The following is a 22,249-nucleotide window of genomic DNA, read 5'->3' as shown; positions in this document are numbered from 1 at the left end:
ACCTTTTCGATCAAGGAGCTTAGCAGAGATGACCTGCATAGTACAAAGTAATACAAATTTTTTTCTTTATATATGTTGGCACACCCGCGAACCCAGGATCAGAAATGCGGGTAGAAAACCTATCACGTGGATCAATCACTATAGCCACATGCACTAAATACCTTCTCAGCGATGTGTCGCTAGGCTTGCGTACTTACGCCTAAGACTGCGAAAGCACTAAAAAAAGATCGATATAATATGAAGTTTACATCTTAACTTTTACTGCCAAGACGAGACTTTCTGGCGCCGACACCAAAATAAGGCAAGGTTACTGCATAACACAGTTATAATATAACACTGAAGGCAGCCTTACATAGGTCATTAAAGTCTAGTCCTGGCAAGGTAAGCTCTGGCAACGCATGTTTGCTCATAGAAAATTTATTAATTTGTCTTATCACATACACATTGCATGTGAATTTTATATTCAAGCAAAAGAGTGAGAAAAATAGGCAGCGATGTGTGCAGGAGGTTCTGGTAGCTAAGTATGAATTAAAATAAAAATCTGCACGTTCCGCCTGAGCGCCACCCCGGCCCGCACCCAGTTTTAATGGCGTAAAGTTTACTATGTACAGAAGATTGCATACGAAAATAGGCACTCAATTGTTAAAACATGCGTACAAATATATTATACACAAGATAGTGAAGGTCTATGGCATCGTCCGCAAAAAAAAGAACGTACACCAAGCCATGCATTCCCTCTCAATCGAAGTATATACAAGTTTGAGGGTCACACTGGTCTTCACAAATGTTGGTCGACCGTTGTGCACTTGTTGATCCCTTTAGAGGCCGCTTGATGTTCATGCTAATTTTTTCCTCCTCGGCCAGCTGTTGCTGGAATGCAGTCAGTTTTCCTGAAGGAGGGATAGCCAGAAGTAAACAGACAAAGCCTCAACAAGGAACAGTTCCTGCTCCCGAGTATACCTTAAAATATTCAAAATTTTAAAGTTCAAGAAGTTAGTGTTGTTTGATAGGTGTTTGCCTAGGTAAAAGCTGACAAAACTAGCACAATGAAAAAATTACGTGGCCATACTGCGAAAAAACGCTTGCACTTTGAAAATTCAGCGCAGTTGTCTGCACACAACATCACACGTATCCCAGCCCCTTTGTGTTTTATGCAGTATGCTGGGTTTTCCCGATGCAAATAAAGTATCGCCTTCTCATTTTGCGAGTCTCTGGACACCGAAAAAAGTAGGTGCCGGTTTTTTTCTATCTAGAGGGAGCCAACAGGCTATTAAATCGCGTAATAACCATGGAAAATTGAGAGATTCTGGCCAAGGCAGCGAGTGCCATCGGTAAAACATCAAGTCTGGGCGAACACAACCTTCTTTGTCAGAGTTCTTTTGCTCTGTCGAACACATTGTGCGGCAGCGCACCACATAACGAACAAGTTGCCTGCAATCGATAACAACAGCTGTTATTCCTCGAAATGTCAATCAGGCTGTGTTTTACTTCTTTGCCGGAACTTTTTCGCTCAGTTTTCGCTGCTGCACAGAGCGATCTATATACGCGTATTGTCTCCGTAATGTCTTGCACCAGACAGTAACAACACTTGTGTTAATGTACGTCCTCACTTCCGGAAGTAAGCGCGCGCCGCGAAAGGCGCTTTCGCTACAAGAATTATCTAGACAGCAGCTTGGACTTGGTTTTCCATCCTGGTCTTAACAGCGCAAAATGTAGACGGGACACGAGATGAGACGACGACACGAGAAGAGCTGAAGAAATAAGCGCGCCGCCGTGCAAGCACTTACTTCCGCAAGAGTGGACGTACCTTTACAGATGCATTCTTGAATGTATACGAGCAGAAGCGACGATTCTGGAATGTGCAGTGATGCATAGCGGACATACTTTACTCGTGAGTTTAGAATCAATGACACAATTGTCCTGGCTGCTCGTTGCAATTTCGTGTGTTGACCACCTTTCAGTGTGCAGGCCTGCCCGTTGACATGACGCGCAATCTTGGCAGAGTCATTTCTTCACCATCGCTACACAGCGGCAATATTATCTAGACTGTAGGCTTCCGTGCAGCTAGACATGCCAAAATGATGCAAGTTCGTAGCACCATAAGACGCTTGGCAATAATCGGTTGTTCTACACTGGTATGGCAACGCCACTGCAATCGACAGGATGAAATGCACAAACAAACCATTGAACTTGGTGAAGACCTCCATCTTCGCAGCTAGTAGGTCCTTGAGCTTCTGCGCGTACACTACATAAAAGGGAATCCATAGTAAGTGATTATATATATATATATATATATATATATATATATATATATATATATATATATATATATATATATATATATATATATATATAGCCACAGGAAGAGAAACGCTTGTTCAAATTTATTCTTACAAGGTGACACAGCTTACTCATTCAATTCACACACACGCGCGGTAGTTACAATCATGCGTGCCTGTGACACGCATAAATTTTCGTGAAGTCGATTTTTATGGATATAGCTATTATCTGGACCCTCCGACGATGCCATCGTCTTAGCCGTGATGTGCCGCGTATTGTCCAAGGACTAGTAGATAGCACCCCGCGGGCTTTTTCTACGGATACAAGGGAAACCGAGCGAGAGAGAGAGAGAGAGAGCATATATTTGGACCATCGAGGTCATTGGCCTTGAGGTCGCGTGGGTAGTGTCCTCATTGCAGGACTCCACTGGCCATGGCTGCTCGACGTACTTGCTGAACAAGAGATCCTTGTTCCGCCAGGGTATTGCCGGTCAACTGTACCTCCGACCGCTCAAATGACGTGCTAGGCGTCTTAAAGTGTTGAGGTTTGCCCCCGCACACCCAGCAGAAGTGAAAGAGTGCACGGCGTGTGTCGCCACACCAGGGGCAGATGCCGCGACAGGTTTCTGGGTACATTTTGCTGTATTTGTGTGTGTATGTGTTGGTCTAAATAAGTCCGAGAGATAGCGTCTCTTCAGTGCTGAGAGGGGGAGGATAAATCCTGCGGCTAAGTCGCCGAAAAGGAAGGTGGCATTAGGCGCGCCGTCTTCCCACGCGTCAAAAATTGCAGGTTACGGGATCGAGCGTGCGCCAGTGTACGTGGACACGTGTCTACTATTGACCGGCCGTGGCTGAGCATGGCAGCCGGTGCGACGGAGCGCGTAGGGGTCTTTCACTTTGGGGTAATCTGGGGTGGATTCAAAAGTTTAGTGCCAGCACAGATGGCCGGAGGCTTAATTCCTCGCCGTCTTTCTGCGTGCCTTGCGTTGGAGGTCGCAAAATCTCGATTTCAGACTCGTGTTGTAACCAGGGGTATATCGAAACTGTCACTCCACGCTGGGGCAGCTCTTCGTCCCGCGTGCGGTGTAACAGCCAGCTTTCGCGCGCATCGACTGAAATCTGATCATGTTGGCTGCGGCGCGAGCCAACCCATCTTTGGTCATTTAATTAGTAAAAGAACGTTTACTGCAGCTTATGCGATCGATAAAATTAAGAACCTTCCTTAGCGCAGTCTAATGCCTAACTTTCGCTGGCGATGCTTCGACTTTCTGGAGATTATATTTTGCACTACTTAGTCGATTTGCTCTCCTTACGGTAGTAATTACCGCTTATTAGGGTGGAAAATAGATAGCGATAGTAAGCTCATGACGCGAAGTAATGCTGATAATATTACAGGCCGCATAAGTTGTGGACGTATTCTTATTTAGTGTCAAATGCCTAAAAACAAGAACAAATTATACTCAATACTCGCTAGCAGTCGCAGTAGCAATGCGGGCGCGATGAGAAGTGCCAGTACCTCATGTGTGCACTGATCTGATCCCGTTACCTGGACACGTGAAAAGACAGCGCCAATATGGGCATGGGCCACTTAAACTTAACTGCTCACCGTTGCTCTGGCATGCTCTTTCACAAATATAGAGTTGACCCAATGACTAACACACGGTACTGGTGCTCCGCAATCACCATCATATCTGTGATAGCACTGTCGTGGCGCAACACACCCTACTGTCGTTATGATTGCTAGAACGGGAATACCTTCCCCAGGCCGAATTTTCAAAAGAGCGCTCTCCTGCATTATGCAACTGCAATGTGATGTCTACTTCACTACTAGTCTGTTTACTCCAGGCTACCTGCGTGCAAGCCTGCAGCTTTAACATAAACTATTTTTCATTTGAATCATTACCCGTTTACTTCTGTATGTACAATTTAAAGCAACTAATCATAAAATAACCGTAGGATCACGACATACTTACGGTCAAGGTCATAGTCAACTTCAGCAGTCATGGTGAGAAGGTCCATGTCCTGATGCATCCATGCTTCGCTTGCCTGAGAACGGGCGGAAATGGGGATCATTGTTTCAAGAACACAGGACACCCCTTGAAAGGGGTGGTGCTGGGGCTTCATATTTCAGTGTTCAGGCCAGTTGGAAGACGCGAGGGCGCGGCACATGCGCAGTGTAGCACGGGGCGCCGAAAGCGGTGCAAAGCAAACGCAAACGGGGGACGCCGCAAAAGAGTATGCCATGCGCTGTCTACTACTGAACCACCTCCTTCCATCCTTCCAAAAGTGCAACTTTCGTGATGCGGAACTTCTTTAGAAAACATTTCAATTCAGGCGCTGCCAACTGTGATGCAGAGAAACCATGTAGACACACCACCTTCCGCCGAAGGGGTGTAGATGGCGAAAACATCAGCAATAAGACATTTTTTACATAACTCTGATTCGCCTGGCAAGACGGATTAGATCTGATTTCCACAGACCACCATAACGTAGCCAGGCATCATCGAGTCATGCGGTGCACAACAGTTTCACGAACAAGCTGCTCGCGATGCAATTGACCCATTCGCACTGGGTCACTCCCCCTACATTCGTGAAAGGAATGCCTGTGTCTAGCGTGGGATAATATCCAAATGCGAAGCTCGTATAAGATGAAGAGGCCTTCATGCAGCGAAGACTGTTTCAAAAGATCCATTCGTTTCCATCATAGCTTCTGGATGGTTGGCAAACGAAACGAAATTTTCTCTTTAAACTGCGTTCATCAAACCGAGACACATGGCGTGTGCGGGTCAAGCCATGGGGTGGCTCGGAAGTAGACGACGCGCGACATGCACCGCCTTGACGGCGTTCCACTCGGGGCTTACATTTTGCGGCTTCCGGCACCTGCCACCGCGCTCAGCATAAACCTCGCGCTCGCATGTTGTGCTAGCCATCGACCGACCTGTACGTTTTGTTGGAAAGTAATGACATAATTTCCATTAAAATTGGGAGCTTACAACCGGCAGGGCTGTTTAAACGCTCTTATATAACAGCCGAATGTCATAGCCAGCGTTATTGCCAAGTAACAAGATTGTTAAAGAACACGCTTTTATGCACGACACGTGCACGGCTATTGTTACGAAAGCCGATTCCAAAGTGATCTACTTCCTACGCTAGTAAAAACGACATGCCACATATAAATCATTCCAGACGTTCACGGCAATCAAGTCATGGAATTTCGCAAAACAACGGATGGGGAAGTAAGTGTAGCACAAAACATTTCTTCGCATGCGATGCCTGTACCACCATATCCGTGATAGTAAAGGCAAAGTCCCATGCACCATCTCTGAAGAAATGAGATGTGACCAGGCATAAGGAGTGTCCGTTGATCTCGCTTCAGAGGGTGCTGAAGACACCACTGCTGATTATGTGTCCTTTCGAGCAGTAGATCACGTTATGAAATCCTTTCATGATATCTCTAGTTTCCTGTGCTGTATATTTCCAGCCTAAAATATTCCGCAACCAATTTTTTCATAAGCCCCATCAGGGTTGCTGTGGCGAAATTTGACTGAACATGTACATGCATGTTTAGCATTGGATACAGTAGTGTGCAAATACTGCTCGAGCATTAACTTTGTGCTACTAGCATTATCAGCTAAAAGTGCTGTCTAGTTTAGTAACCTCGTCAGGCGATTTAGCACGATTATGGGCCCACTAGTTCAGAAAATCGCTCACACGCACCTCAACAACTGTTTTGTGCAGATCCAGGATTTCTTCCTCCATTGCTTGTAGGTGCGAGTGGGCTTCGTGGAACTTGCGCATGCTGTCACCCACCTGCACGTCCTGCACATCAATTTTTTAAATGCTAAATCTCGTCATGAAAAAGAAATTGCCAGTTGCCGAAATGAAACTAAGGGTGAGCAAAGTGCATGTGCACAGGTTAGTTGTAGAATCCTCTGTATCAGATGAGAAAAAAAATGCAGAGAACACAGCATTAGTGTCGATGGCAATGCGGCTAGAAATGAAGCAACGAAGCCACACATAGTGCTGAAGTCTCGTCTGTATAAAAGATGTCATTCTTAAAGTGCCGTTACTTCGGCTATATGTGGCTCATACTGTCTGAGGCAACTGCTTGCTTTACTATGGCGCACGTTTGCAAGGTCGCCCAAGAGCGTGGCAGCATGACGACTGTATGACGACGACGCGATGACGACTATGGAACGACGAAAAAGGAGTGACGATAAATAACAGTCGATTCTGAAATTTTGACGATGGTGTAACGCCAGCGTGAGGAGGACGACAAAATGAGGACAATGGGATTACGCCTAGATTGTTACTACGATTGCGTAATGACGACGGTGTGAGAACGAAGGCATGACGATGGCTGACGACGTGATACGGCGTGACAATGGCGGCATAATCACGATTGAATGACGAGAGACAGGTTACGCTCAATTACGAAGAAACCGCTTCGACGAACGCAGAAATAAGTGTGATGACAATTGGATGGCGCTAACGCAGTGATGATAGTAAAACGACAAGGTCACAATGAGACTATGACGACAGTGGTATGACGACGGCGTAGTGGGATAGCAGTGTTGGAATGGCTATGATAGAACTACGATGGCTCCACGACTATGAAAAAGAACGTATAGTGATGACTGTGTAACAACGACGCTATGACAATGGTGCGAAGGCAATGGAATGAAGATGAGCGTATAACAATGATGGCTTGGTGACAACTGTATCACGAGGACTGTACGACTCCGACGCATGACGAAGCCATGGCGACTCAGATAAGAAGCTAGAGTGACGACGATACAATGACCACGACAGCATCACAAGGACGATATGACAAAGAATGCACAATGACTATGCTGACAATTGGGTGACGACGACATTACGACGAGAGTCGGATGACAAAGCTGCCATGGCTATGATGCAACGGCCACGAAGGCATCACGATACGAGCAAATACCGATAGGGTCAAGCTATAACAGAACTTGGGCCAATAGGTCGGCGTACAAGGTGTGACGATGACGCAAGAATCAGATCACAAAGCTTGAATAACGATGTCACGAGCACGCCGACCTCACCACCGTGAGCACATATATAGTTGTCCAAGCTAGCAGACAACTTCGACAACTTGGTCGGCGTAAGAGGCTAGATTTATTACACTCGTAACGCCTGAAGTAAGCAAATACTACTAATGTCAATACATTAAAAGATATAGCTCACATCATAGGCTGTCGACAGAATCAGGTTGCCTTCCTCTTGACTTCCTGAAGCCATTTCTGCGTCCTCGTCTGAGGCAGGCTCCAGCTCCGGTCTGCCCACTACACCGAGCTCCTTCACTCTGGAAAAGTGCACCATTAGAAATATGACTGTCATACAAAATAGTGGCTCAACAATCGGTAGGCCCGAAGGGCAAGGGATGAGCGCCATCTTTCAATGATGCTAAAACGCAAACATTCCACTCTAATAAGACTTGCCACGTTGGGCTGCCTGGTCAAGTTACTCAAAGTCTGATGGAATTGTAGTACAAGTGAATGTCAACATAAATATGGACGGAACGAACTATGGAATATAAATTTAAACGAGACTGACTAGAAATCACAGTGCGTACGAAATATAGGAGCCTGCAAAGACTGAATAGATGATTTCGAATCAAATATTGAATAAAATGAGCAGCAATATCCAACTATTCAATCAAGTATCAGGCCGTTTAGCACAGAGTTTATTGCTTACCAAATTTGCGGAAGAATGCAGCAATGCGCATGCTCGAGAGCCTGCACGCATTGTAAAATGTTTGCAAGCTTTCGATCAAGTGGGTACTTGGGGATCTAAATTTACAGTATGATATAGTAAAGGAATCCCAACATGAGCGTTCAGTACCAATAGCAGCCCTGTTTTATATGAAGATCTGCAAGATATCTTGTCTAGCATGTCTTAACTGGAATCAAGTGCCAATGGAATCAAGACACGCCTGCATGTATCGGAACATACTCGACTTGTCGCGGAATATATCTGCTGTTATGTCGTTGACGAACCGCTTCTAATCGGATTACTTGCGCGATGTGAATAGTGGTCTAGCTTGTGGAAGCCACGTGAGCCCCAGCGTATACAAGCAAACCTTCGACGCGTCATGAAGTAGCCAGTGCGCTTGACTCGCCGATCAGAGTTTCGACGATTGCGGACTGTGCTCGCGGCTATTGTACTTTGAGTGCACTTACTTTGCTGAGCTCAAGTTTGCGCAATAAATGGTTGTTTCATTATTCAGCTTTTGCTACGTTGTTCTTCACCTTGGGTACAATATGACCATATAAATCAGACAGGCAGACCAACGGACACCCAGTGAACCATTTCTGTCCCACAGATGTGCCTAGAACATGTTTTAGATATTGCACACATCCTATAGATATCCATTTCTCCAAGGAACATTACAAATACGTGCTCTGAAAAATTTAAGTTTCATCCAGGTCACGTTGGATGTCGCAGCTGGATGTGACCTCTAATAGATGTTCCTTTTACGTTTACAGGAGGTTCATTGAACATCTAATCGATATTTCCTCTTCACGCCATAATAAGCTGCATACCTGCAAGTGTCACAGCAGATGCACTATCCAATACAAATTAGATGCGCAGAGCAGAGCATGTGGCCGAAGCGTAACTGAACGCACAGTGAGTGACATCGACCAGGCACCATTGTACACATGCACGAGCATGTGGTTTCAACGCGGAATGCGGGGCTACTTGTCATAGTGTGATTACGTTCCCTGTATTTTGTTTGGAGCTTCTATTCTCACCCCGCCATTACAGTGACATTCTTATCTGCGATTACTGTTAAGGTGGTCAGCACTGTTGCTCCTCCAGTGCAGTACATTTTTGGTGCTATTCACATTATGATTACACACTGAGAGCTTTGATGGTGGTAACAAAAGCAAAGCAACGGACGTTAGGCCGCTAGGTGCATGCCAGCTATATCATGCTACAGATGCAGCGATCGTGCTAGCCACCACAACAGCGTAGTGCCTGGTGGGAACGGCACTTCGGCGGAGAGATGTGAAAACAACTTTCGGACAAAATACGGCTGACATCGTAGTAGGGTGACCAGCGCTGCACTCTGCGCAAGAACCACATGATCACGCACGTGCACAATAACTGCCCAATGGCATGCACTGTACCTTTATATTTATGCTTCGTCCACACGCTGCGCTGTTCGCATTTCATTTGTCCTCAGTTGTACACTTGCTAAGGCACACTAATGAGGCAGTAATCACCATTGTCGGCAAGTAGCTGGTGACCTTGTTTGAAATGTTTTCTTAACATGTTAATGTGTAAATGTCATAATACAGATTGCAACACTCGTGAGGTTCTTATCAGGGCGAAACCCTTAAATGACTCACGGTTAGAAAAATCTGATGTCTGGCATTATTCTACCAAAATTCAATGGCGCCAAAATTGGGGCTTGAACCTTCTACCTTTGGCGATATATAGGACAAAACGAATTAAGGCACAGTTCACTAGGATATACTTAATTAGCGCACACTAACCCACGACCTTTGGTGGGAGTTGAACACGCGACCTCAAGTGTTAAGGCGAAGTTTAGGCACGTGAAGCCACACCCAACATTGAGATCTTGGCAAACCGGCCATATCTCCAGGTTCGATTCCGATTGGCATAGTGAAGGTCGAACGCCGAATTCACTACATTGGGCGTTAAGGCGGAGATTATTCAAGCACCCATAATTAGGGTAGAGTTAGGACACTCGAACACTCTACATTTGGTGGGAGTGAAACTCGCGACATTTGGTGCTAACTCGGGCGAAGTTAATGAAGCCATTGCTGATTATAACAGTTGCGGTACTCGAATCATCGACCGTTTGTGGAAGTTGAACCCACGACCGTTGATGTTAAAAGGGCAGTTAATTAGGGCACAAATAATTAAGGTTGAGTTCCCATGCCATTTGGTGTTAATCAGGTCGAAGGTTATCAAGGTGCAGTTAATTGAAGTGAGTTAATTAAGGCACTCGTACTCTCGGCCTTTGGTGAGAGTCGAATAGCATTTGGTGTTAATTATGGCGAGTAAACTAAGACAATGCTAACTAAGGTAGGTAATTGGGACAAGGTAACCGTGATGCCCATGAGATTGTCGTTCATTGCTTCAACACTAAGGTCCTCTTCCTGAGTTAAAGCAGAACAGGTATTCGGCTTTAACTCAGGAAGAGGACCTTAGTGTTGAAGCAATGAACGACAATCTCATGGGCATCATTAAGGAGTGCGCAATAGAAGTCGGTGGTAGCGCCGTTAGACAGGAAACGAGTAAGCTATCGCAAGAGACGAAAGATCTGATCAAGAAACGCCAATGTATGAAGCCTCCAACCCTACAGCTAGCATAGAACTGGCAGAACTTTCTAAGTTAATCAACAAGCGTAAGACAGCGGACATCAGGAACTATAATATGGATAGAGTTGAACAGGCTCTCAGGAACGGAGGAAGCCTAAAAACAGTGAAGAAGAAACTAGGAATAGGCAAGAATCAGATGTGTGCGTTAAGAGACAAAGCCGGCAATATCGTTACTAATATGGATGAGATAGTTCAAGTGGCTGAGGGGTTCTATAGAGATTTATACAGTACCAGTGGCACCCATTACGATAGTGGAAGAGAGAATAGCCTAGAGGAATTCGAAATCCCACAGGTAACGCCAGAAGAAGTAAAGAAAGCCTTAGGAGCTATGCAAAGGGGAAAGGCAGCTGGGGAGGATCAGGTAACAGCAGATTTGTTGAAGGGTGGTGGTCAGATTGTTCTAGAGAAACTAGCCACCCTGTATACGCAATGCCTCATAACCTCGAGCGTACCGGAATCTTGGAAGAACGCTAACATAATCCTAATCCATAAGAAAGGGGACGCCAAAGACTTGAAAAATTATAGACCGATCAGCTTACTGTCCGTTGCCTACAAAGTATTTACTAAGGTAATCGCAAATAGAATCAGGTACACCTTAGACTTCTGTCAACCGAAGGACCAGGCAGGATTCCGTAAAGGCTACTCGGCAATAGACCATATTCACACTATCAATCAAGCGATAGAGAAATGTGCAGAATATAACCAACCCTTATATATAGCTTTCATTGATTACGAGAAAGCGTTTGATTCAGTCGAAACCTCAGCAGTCATGGAGGCATTACGGAATCAGGGTGTAGATGAGCCGTATGTAAAAATACTGGAAGATATGTATTGCGGCTCCACAGCCACCGTAGTCCTCCACAAAGAAAGCAACAAAATCCCTATAAATAAAGGCGTCAGGCAGGGAGATACGATATCCCCAATGCTATTCACAGCATGTTTACAGGAGGTATTCAGAGGCCTAGAGTGGGGAGAATTGGGCATAAAAGTTGATGGAGAATACCTCAGCAACTTGAGATTCGCTGATAATATTGCCTTGCTTAGTAACTCAGGAGACCAATTGCAATGCATGGTCACAGACCTGGAGAGGCAAAGCAGAAGGGTGGGTCAGAAAATTAATCTGCAGGAAACTAAAGTATTGTTTAACAGTCTCGGAAGAGAACAGCAGTTTACGATAGGTAGCGAAGCACTGGAAGTTGTAAGGGAATACATCTACTTAGGGCAGGTAGTGACCACGGATCCGGATCATGAGACTGAAATAGCCAGAAGAATAAGAATGGGTTGGGGTGCGTTTGGCAGGCATTCTCAAATCATGAACAGCAGGTTGCCACTATCCCTCAAAAGGAAAGTGTATAACAGCTGTGTGTTACCAGTACTCACATATGCGGCAGAAACCTGGAGGCTTACGAAAAGGGTTTTGCTGAAATTGAGGGCGACGCAACGAGCTATGGAAAGAAGAATGATGGGTGTAACGTTAAGGGATAAGAAAAGAGCAGATTGGGTGAGGCGACAAACGCGGGTAAACGACATCTTAGTTGAAATCAAGAAAAAGAAATGGGCATGGGCCGGACATGTAATGAGGAGGGAAGATAACCGATGGTCACTAAGGGTTACGAACTGGATTCCAAGGGAAGGGAAGCATAGCAGGGGGCGGCAGAAAGTTAGGTGGGCGTATGACATTAAGACGTTTGCAGGGACAACATGGCCACAATTAGTACATGACCGGGGTAGTTGGAGAAGTATGGGAGAGGCCTTTGCCCTGCAGTGGGCGTAACTAGGCTGATGATGATGATGATGAACCGTCCGCTTTCCGTGAAAGTCGAACCCACGACCGTTGGTGTTAATTATGGCAAGCTTAATTAAGACAGTTAATTGGGATCTAGTTAATGCGGGCACTCGAACCTAAGACCTTTAGTGGGAGAAAACAAGTAGTAGAAAATGCATTTGAATGAGAATGACAAGTAATTTAATAAATGTCTTGCGAGTGCCCAGGCTTTCGGCTTCATCCACTTTAGCGGATGCTAAAGTGACTCCACTTCTATATACAGTCCTAGCGCTCATAGAAATGTGAAGACTGGGCGCTCAACATCGTTCCTGTGAATTACTACCAATCCTGCAATGGCTAAAACAAAAAGCGAGTTCAATAAGCATTACGTGAAGCACACAAGTGAGACTCAGAATGTCATAAAGGTTATTTTTCAGTTATAGAATTGATAAAGATTTATTGCAAAAATAATTCGCACCCATTCAGGCGCATGTATGAAAATATTCACTGCAAGTTCTAACTCTAACAAAGACTAAACGGGGGTGTGAGAAAAATAAAGAATTTCAATCAAAACAAATTCTTGGAAATTCAACTTCACGAAAGCAAAAGTAATGAGAAAAGGGTGTTAGCACTCAGAAAATGACTAGCAGTCGCAATACCACAGTTACATTAGAAATATTAAAACTGATTAGTAGGAGGTGAGAGCACATACTAATGGATGACCAAAAGGATATGGCCTAGAAGAATATGACCTCAAAGGGTATGTATAATCTCAAAGGGTATGTATAACCTCATAGGGTATGTATAACCTCATAGGGTACGTATGGCCTCAAAGAGTACGGCCGCAAAGGGTATGGCCTGCATGCCAGCGCCTGCTTTTGTGGCCACGAGATTCAATATAAAAATCCAGTACCTTCTAGATATCTGAAATACATACTAAAAGAAAATCCACACAAGAAGAATCTAGAGCTGGAATGTTCATCTTGAAAAGCAACTTGCTCAGGCAGCTTCTCACACCACGGAAGCAACAAAAGAATGCGGCTAAAGAATTCGATCTGAGCATGGTAAATGAGAAATATCTTACATTTTAAAACGTGCGCTACAAACTGTCTGAAAATGAACTACCAAAACGTTACCCTCGGGACATTTCTTAAGCACTCCGCAAGGCGAACAAACGTACGATGACTAGTAGACAGAAGCACAGCTGTAAATTTTAGTACTCAACTCTACAGTTCTGCCTAGCATATACGTACTTGGGCCATGGTCGACCCAACAAAAGACACCAATGAAGCACACTTCGTGCTGCTCGCGCATGATACAGCACCCTGCGCTTGCGTCAAGGCGCGTGCTGCTTTGATATGCGTGGCAGTGTGAAGTCAAAGGTACTGCGAGTTCAAGCTCGTTTTTTCCTTAGAATCTGCCCAAATATATCAGCAAGGTAAAGACCACATATTTTTAACGGTACGCTAATAGCTATAACTGAAAAAGAAAGCGTCTATGTATGAGAAGAAAGACGATGTAACCAAAATCAAAAGTTTTGGTTTTTGACGCACGGTGTCCAGCAGGGCATGCAGAGGTCGTGCAATATTGCTACTGATGACCATGTTACGAAAAATAAATGTAGTCACAACTAAAATTCTGAGCCTTAAAACTTTAATTGAAGCATTTTCAAAATGAACAGATGGATATATTTCACAATTCAGGAACACACTCCCTCACGTAGGATCTCTAACTTGAGTATGATGGGAAAAACAAAGTTTATGCCCGGCCACGGTGCTTGAACAGACAACAGCGCATTTTTTCCTTTCCAGAATGTCATTGTTAGGCATTTGAGACAATTCCCTTGTATTCCCTGTGTCCACCACGGATTGCACCCGGACACTCAAGAGCCACTAAGGGCTTACGCCGTAAAATACGGTAAAGTTATCCACCAGCCTGCTGTGTGGAGTAGATAACACAGCTACTGCAGGGTATTACGACGAGCCTGCTCCCGAGGACAACCCTCTGCTCCGATTGGTCGATGTGGGCACGTGCCTCCAGGTGCGTGACGTGCCCGCCGGAACGCCGACATCTGACTGGAAGCAGACCGCAGTGGCATAGTCACTGTACACCATTGCGCCACTAAGCCCGACGGAGCGGGATCAAGTCCCGGTCGCGGCGGCCGCATTTCGATGGAGGCGAAATGCGAAAACACCCGTGTACAGTGCGTTGGGTGCACGGTAAAGAACCCCAGGCATTTAAAATTAATACGGAGTACCTCACTACGGCGTGCCCTATAATCAAATAGAGGTTTTGGCACGTAAAACGCCAGAATTAAACAATATTACCCGATGGAAACAGGTCGTATCCTCAGTTGCATACCTCCGAGCTGTAATCCACCGAAGCTGTAACATGAGGAATCCTTTGAACGCGATTCCAGTGTGCGGCATCAATCGCTTAGCGTTGCCAAAATACGCGCACGTGGGAACGTAAAAACGAGGTGTTCGTTGCTATAAAATTGGATGATTAGCGTATACATGAGCACGAAAGAATGTGCTACCCATGTTAGTGCGAGAAAACGCAGCGGCGCGTAGCTACATAGTGCACGTTACCAGAGGAAAAGGACCAGGCTCCGTGAACTCAACGTTAGTTGAGGCATAGCCTCATATTTTGGCACATGACATGCGGCAATATTGGAAGCAGTGGCGGCTGCGGGAACATTCAAAATCAGATTGGAAGTGCGGGTTACACTGAAGTTCATTCAGTAGGCGGAACAACGTCATCGCGGCCCTGCTCGGCCGTAGGCTTCACTGTGCAAGGCATTCGAGAAAGAGTAGGAGCGTCGTGAAAGGAATCAACGGCGGTCTTTAGTAGCCACTAACCGTGCTTCCGCTCTACGCATTAAAGTCCGTTTGCTGCAAAGTATTTCTGAAACTGGCTCAACGTGAAACACACTTCTCGTCTTCAATGACGAGGTGTTGCGGGATCCCTTTGGGCATGGCTTTAGGGCACCTTTACATTTCAGGCTGCGGGAATCAGCCTGTGCGGACACGCGCGTCTATTATTGAGTTATTGAATTTTATTGGCACCAGGAACATATGTGCTCAAAGAGTGTTGGATTGCATACATCCCGTTTTTGTCACCTCTTTCCGCGTCGCGTTATAGACTCGATTGGTCCCGTCGATTTGGAGGAACATTGTACCAAGACAGACCACGCGCCGAAGAAAGGCAGTGCGTCAAAGCAGCGACCATGCTGGCGTCTTTCGGCGGACATACCGATTATTGAAAAATAGCGTACATTTAATACACGAATATAAATATTAGAACGTTCGCTATTTGTTTGGAAATGTGACACCCTTAAAATACGGATTACAACAAACAGCGTAATAACTGTGGTTCTCGTGTGAAGTACGGCACGAGCCATTGAAGTCGAGAATAACAATTAATTGCAGCCATCACCTACCCATCAGCATTCTCAGGTAAAATTATATCGCACCTGTCATGAGGAAGGAAATGTTATAATTTCAGTGTTAACCCCTCCCCTTACGCAATACCTCCGAAGCGCGGGTCCTTAGGGAAATAAAAATGAGCTTAAACATAAAATGAAATTAAATTTGACGTTACTATCAAATTTTGTTAGAGTTGTGGCGGAATTACAGCTTTAGAAATCCCACATATGGCAAACAACCGTCATTGCAGAGCAGGGCCGCTATCTTGTACACGTTCGAAAAGCGGATGTTCGGTTTCGCTTCCCCCGATTGGCCTAGACTGCGATATCGGCGCGGCCTAAGACAATCGCGTGAGACGAAACCGAAAGTCGGCTTTTCGAACGCGCACAAGATAGCCGCTCAGATTGCCGTACATTTTATATATGTCGTACAGGAGAAAACTCAGATGGCATATAAGAATATTTGTATGAAATGCTATTTCTGTGTGTTTTATTGACTGAACGGAGCCCTGCCTTTTTGCAGTGATTGGCCAATCATGAACCGTGCGTAATAAGGTATACAATTGAACGAGCGGGAGGTATATATCGTACTGGCCCAGGTGGCAGCAGAGAACTTCAAGCCACCTTGGGGGTTTGGGTGCTGTTACTTTCTACGAATGCACCTACTACGAGTGACTGCTATAGCTATGCGGGAATCGTTTCAAGAACAAACATTTATGCATTTGTCAGATCAAGCAGCAGATCAAGGGTCGTACCTGTCTGCATAACGCAGTGTGTTGAGGGAGTGCTCACAAGAACTCAGGCTTGGAGAGATCATTGCAATCTGAAAACAAGCAAAGAAAAACATACAAGCTACTTGTGCCCCCCCCCCCCCCCCACACACACACTACTTATGCTTATCACTCTCTGAAGTTGCAACAGTCATTGCTTAAGGCTCTGTAACACCGCCACATAAATGTCAGTCACACACTGCAAATTATGATGCCAGGAGAAGGCATTTCCGATGAAACTCTCATTAATTTAAAACTCTGCACCGAGTGAGCTACTAGGATAGAGAACAAGTTGCCAGCAACTGAAATTAGGTACCAAGTCTCCGACGACATTAAAATTTCGGTTTTAAAAGCAAGAAATCAGACGCCTAATAGCAATTCTAATTGCCAAGCTGGATGTGAGGCAATTGATTGAATGATATAGATTTCAAGACTGCCAATACAAAGACGTTTTTACCATGCAGGTCTGAGAGTTCTCGCCGATGAACGAGTCTTTGAGGACCTGTGTAAGCTTGCTGGCCCGAAACGGAAGGTGGGCCCCACGACGGCCCAAAGCGCGGATGCATTCCTGCATAGAAAGCAAAGACGACAATTTAGGCTGAAAGTAAAATTTTGCGAGAGAAGCACACAGCGGGAAAAAAGTAGTGGTGAAAGCCAGGATAGAACCACTACGAGGATCAATTTTCATTCTCACTCACAATATCAATACATCACAGGTTGCAAAAAAATCCGAAACCCACATTTCCGTTATCTTCCTCGCTGAAAGACGTTTCATCAATCTAACTGCTACGCAGGTTATCTGTCAGTTTATTTGATAGACCAAGAATGTGCTACAGGGAACCCTAGAATGCTTTGATGAAATATTAAAATTTGTAGACCGGCAGCGGCACCTGTACTTTGTTGAAAATGAAAAGCGGAGTACTTTAAGAGTACCACAGTGTGCAGAGGAATGTGAAGGTGAAACAAACCTACAAGAACGTTTGCTGGAGAACGCCGTAAACCTCATTTTGTCTCCAACATGTCTAGTGGGCTGATGAGACGACTACATATGACTAACAAGTGCACCACATGGGGAGAAATAGGCTGCAAATTAATCATAGCACAATAAATTTATTTTCATTACCATAAGCGATCGCACGAGGGACATTTAGTGTATTTCTATCAACAGCTAACTCGATTCAAGCAATTGATCGTTGTACTTTAGATATGGGATTTCATTGTCACCCTAAATTTCACTTTGACATAGCCAACACAAAAAAGAAAGTGCCATATGGAATACGTGATGTAATTGAAGCACGTGCATGCTTTTCGCTTTCAACTCATGTAGCTTTGTATGATTTTATTACTCTACATAAAGCCAGAACTTGTTCATGGGGTAATATTTAACACTAATCTATAGAAACTACAAGCCATGAAAGATTTAGTGCCTTGTATAATTATATTTTTCTCGCACGAAATTACCGTGAATAAGCTACTACGAGCTAATAATCTTAGCCGAACCAATCTAAGTAACCTGCGTTTCCATTGTCAGCTAAATAAACAAAACAGTTCCGCAAAGGCGGCTACAAATGTCTCAAGGATGCAAGGAAAAAAAGTCGAAATACACAAGTCCATGACCGGCAGTTACTATACGATAGAAACTGGTACAACTTGTCAAAGTAATTCAGGACGTCTACAATATGTTGCTTTGACTTAAGGCTTCTTTGTTGTGGCCAAAATATTATTTTCTGATTTTACAGGCTTTAGACTGCGCACTTGCTTACCCTTGCGAAAAATGTGTTACATATGGAAATGCACCCTGTTTCTTCATCTTTCTTTATTGCATTGGGTCTGTCGCACCAACCAAAGACTGGGCATGCCACGTCGAGTGTGGATTTTGTAAGCAGCTGTCCTCACACTAAAACTTATCAACGACATAAGTTTTGATTCGGCGGATTTTGTTTTCTATGCAGTACATCTTATTGTCAGCAGAGAAGTTTCCGCAAATCTTGTGCGTTCTTGGCTTCTTTATGGTGGCTCGAGACCTTCGGCGACCACTTCGCATCTTTCAAGGACATACTTGGCACCTTTTCTTAATTTTACATGCTACCAATGTGAGGATGCAAAAAACTGGCGCAAAAACGCAAGTTTTATGAAAACCGCTAAAATGCAAGGATGCTGAAGAACCCCGGTGTGAGTTCTGTGTCTGTTTCCTTGTGCAATATAGATAGACTCCCGGCGGGTAATAAAAATGACTTCGAACTGCAAGTAACAAAGCACCTACGGCCGGGCCACAAAGAGACAGGCTATAGTAATGTTGGCCACGAAAAACACTAATTCTTGGATGTTTTGACAAATTACGTTTTTTAGGGTAATAAACCCATCTAGTAAAGTGATGTACGCAGGCGGACTAAATTTTCGAAACACTTGAGTAGAAAAAAAAAATTGCTGTAACTTTTCTTCGGTATATAGGCGATTTTATTAAGGAATGTGCAACACGAGGCTGCGTTTCTTGTAATAGTCGAAAGTATGCTTCTTATTGTTTCGAAGAAAAGAAAGGACACGTCTGGGAAAAGTTCAAAACAAGAAAGTTGAATGCATCTTTTACAGACTGCTTTATACACAGCCCAACATATTTGTTCTATATGAAGAATATCACACGCACGACACTTCATGAACCGTGCGATTTATATTTTTCTATGCTACGTTTCCAAGTCTCACCTTACCTCAAGAAAAAGATTCATATGGCCTATAGACCTAATATGGAATCTAAAGGATGCTGTAACGGCTTCACATATGGACCTTTTATTGTTCAGACAGGGAAACTCGCCATCCTAGAGGCTTTATCTTTCAGTTTCCCTATCATATAGTAATGTTCGCTTTCATTTTCATCTTTTAGCCCAAACCTACCTGTCTGCATCTTATACGTGCGCAGTTGTGTGCATTTTCGCAAACAACTTACTTTTAAAAATTTTGTTCGTTCAACATGCCACTTCCTTGCGACAGGTTTAATATGAATGAATTAAATAATTCTGGAATTTTACATGCCAAAACCACAATTTGATTGTAAGGCACGCCGTAGTGGGATACTCGATTAATTTCGACCTCCAGGTAATGTAACGTGCCCCCAATGCACGGGCACGAGCGTTTTTCGCATTTTGCCCCCATCGAATTGCGACCGCAGCGACTGGGATTCGATCCCATGACCTCGCGTCTAGCAGGGCAACACCATAGCCGTTAAGCCACTGCGGCGGGCGGCAGGTCTAAAAGAAGGAGTACACTGCAATGTTTTCCCACACGCCTATGCGCATTTAATTATGAAAGCGATGTATCAACTCTAGTTCTGTGCGCATTCTGTCCTTTGCATCTGTCATGCAGCATCTGCTTTGAACATATTGTTGAATGTAGCAAACACAGGAAAAGGTCCCGATATGCTGGGTTCTCACGTGTCCGTGACCTTCGCATTGCAGCACCAACGCAACGTAAATCAGACATGTGTGCCCTACAAGCAATTAGCACAGTGCGTTCTTTACACTCAGGTCTTACATACACACAACATTTCTGCAACATAATTTGGACGACCGTCCTTCCTCTCTGGGAACGATTTAAATAATAAAGCAAACATATCTCACGGATGCTGCTCAGGTACAGCCAACATAGGATGGATTATAATGGATAATGATACAAAGCTTGGCATTTGCTAGCCAATAGTCTTCACTCCAACGAAATTGAAAACTGAGACGTGTACTTGTTTGTCTTTCTGGTGACCGCGTTTCACTGTATAACAAATGTTAAGTTATCGCTCTGTGCATGACGCGCCTACATGTGTCACAATGGGATCTGGCCTATATTGTAGCTGTGCCTTCTGTAATCAGATGACATACGTGACGCGAAGTGTTGCACATACACTCCGAAAGAACGCGAGCACAGGCGATTAGGTTCGAATCTTTGACGAGTCAGGTATAAGCAGCGGACGTGCTTGAACCGCAGATAACTTTTTCAACGGTCAGTGCGTGTGATCGTCACTGTCATTCTGCCTGAGTGAAACTTGTTTTGTGGGCACAGGTTTGTCCAATTAGGAGTTCCTTTCCCGACTAGCAGTTCTTGCTAGTGTGTTCTTCACCGTCACTACAACGTGACAATACGAACGACGCAAAATTAACAGAACATGAACTATGGAACGCGCACCAACTACGTCACACACAGGGTACCCCTATGAGCATCAACACTCTGGAACGCACTTCTACTTCCCCTAAAAGTGCAGAAACTTCAGATTTCAAACCGAACAAAAACGTTTTACTTGTTTACTTGTTTCCCACTTGTACCTTTCTTTGACGTTCTACTAAGTGTAGTTAACGTTCTCTAACCTTCTATTCCAATCCAGTCCAATCAAATTATCATGCCTTTTATCCTGCATTCTTGTGTTCATGTTCTACTGCCAATGAAAACTTTTACTTGGAAGTTTTACATTTCCAACAATGTATTCACAGCCGAGTGTGTTTTTTTTTTGCCATTTGCATGATAGTATATTTCATACGATGCTATAGCTGGAAGTTTTAGTCATAGTCATTGCTAATTTAAAGGATTTCACGTCATCATGCACCGGATTCACCAAACTCATTTTCAAACTTCGTGAGCTGCTTCAGCAATACCGCGTTTCTAAGCCATACTTCACTTCTGACCTGAATAAACCGATTCCGATTTAGTTATGAACCGATAATAACGTTAAATGAATTTGTAAGGCGCACAAGTACTTGACAAAATCTAAATGAATGGGGTGCCACACCAGTAACGGTTTATGGATAAGTACATGTCAAAAGTCATGTGGTTAATGTGATTGAAATGTGACTCAGCTTTCATACGGAGAACAAGGTCTCCACGAGAAAGTCGAAATATCGCATAGAAACAGCCACTGAAAACTCTTAAATAGGTAACCGTAGAGCGTACTGATTATACGAGGCCTCAATTACCGAAATACATAACGACCTACAAGATACCATAAATATTGCATTTGAATGCGACAAACGCTAGACGGGTGCGAAACGAATAGATGCTGCGCGAATGTTGGCAATAATTCGCGACACGTAACTAAAATTGTAAGGAAAAGAACAGCTTAGAAACAGGAATATTTGCTCAAAGTTGCAGCCTCTTTAAGTGAGGCGTGTTTAAGTGAGGCTTGTCGACCATAATGAGTCAATTGCTGAAACCGTATCTAATGAAAACATGTAATCTTATCATTTATATATTTTAAACCCTACTATCCACGCGCTATGCTTTATTGTTATGTATGTTAAACAAGCCACTACCTAATAACGAATGAGCAGCACGCACAGATAGTGCTGTCTCCGTGCCAAGAATAACGCAATTGGAGCTAAATTGAGCCTCATGCTCGATGTACAGAGAGGAGTAGCTCGGCAATACGCTTGTTGTTCCGAGTGATAGGGCTCGCGTTTGAGACACTTAATGCCACAGTAGCTGTAATCCCTAATATAAACACGTGCTCATTAGAAGTCCAAGGATTACAAGTGTGGAATTGTAAGGCTTGGACTCCTAGTGAGCGCATGTGTGAAAATTGTTGCATGAATTAATCGGCTACTCTGTTACAGCTTCCCCGCGTTCGAGACGTACGATATTGAAATGGCGTTGAG

General features: G+C 44.3%; 1 protein-coding gene across 3 annotated transcripts in view; it reads right to left on the bottom strand.

The window, feature by feature from the left end:
* Nucleotides 1–401: 401 nt before the first annotated feature.
* Nucleotides 402–22,249, bottom strand: part of LOC135900145 (kinesin-like protein KIF2A) — a 65,198-nt gene continuing 43,350 nt past the window's right edge. For all 3 annotated transcript variants that reach the window (XM_065429586.2, XM_065429584.2, XM_065429587.2), the window contains 7 exons: nt 17,080–17,190; nt 16,608–16,675; nt 7,494–7,611; nt 5,997–6,098; nt 4,253–4,325; nt 2,183–2,245; nt 402–890 (listed from right to left, as the gene is read on the bottom strand). In XM_065429586.2, coding sequence (XP_065285658.1) covers nt 739–890; nt 2,183–2,245; nt 4,253–4,325; nt 5,997–6,098; nt 7,494–7,611; nt 16,608–16,675; nt 17,080–17,190 — 687 coding nt within the window. In that variant the 3' untranslated portion in view covers nt 402–738. The remainder of the gene's footprint in view (nt 891–2,182; nt 2,246–4,252; nt 4,326–5,996; nt 6,099–7,493; nt 7,612–16,607; nt 16,676–17,079; nt 17,191–22,249) is intronic.

Source organism: Dermacentor albipictus, chromosome 4 (assembly GCF_038994185.2).
Source record: "Dermacentor albipictus isolate Rhodes 1998 colony chromosome 4, USDA_Dalb.pri_finalv2, whole genome shotgun sequence".
NCBI classification, from domain to species: domain Eukaryota; kingdom Metazoa; phylum Arthropoda; class Arachnida; order Ixodida; family Ixodidae; genus Dermacentor; species Dermacentor albipictus.
The sequence above is the reverse complement of the archived record's forward strand: the minus strand, read 5'-3'. Positions and strand labels throughout refer to the sequence as shown.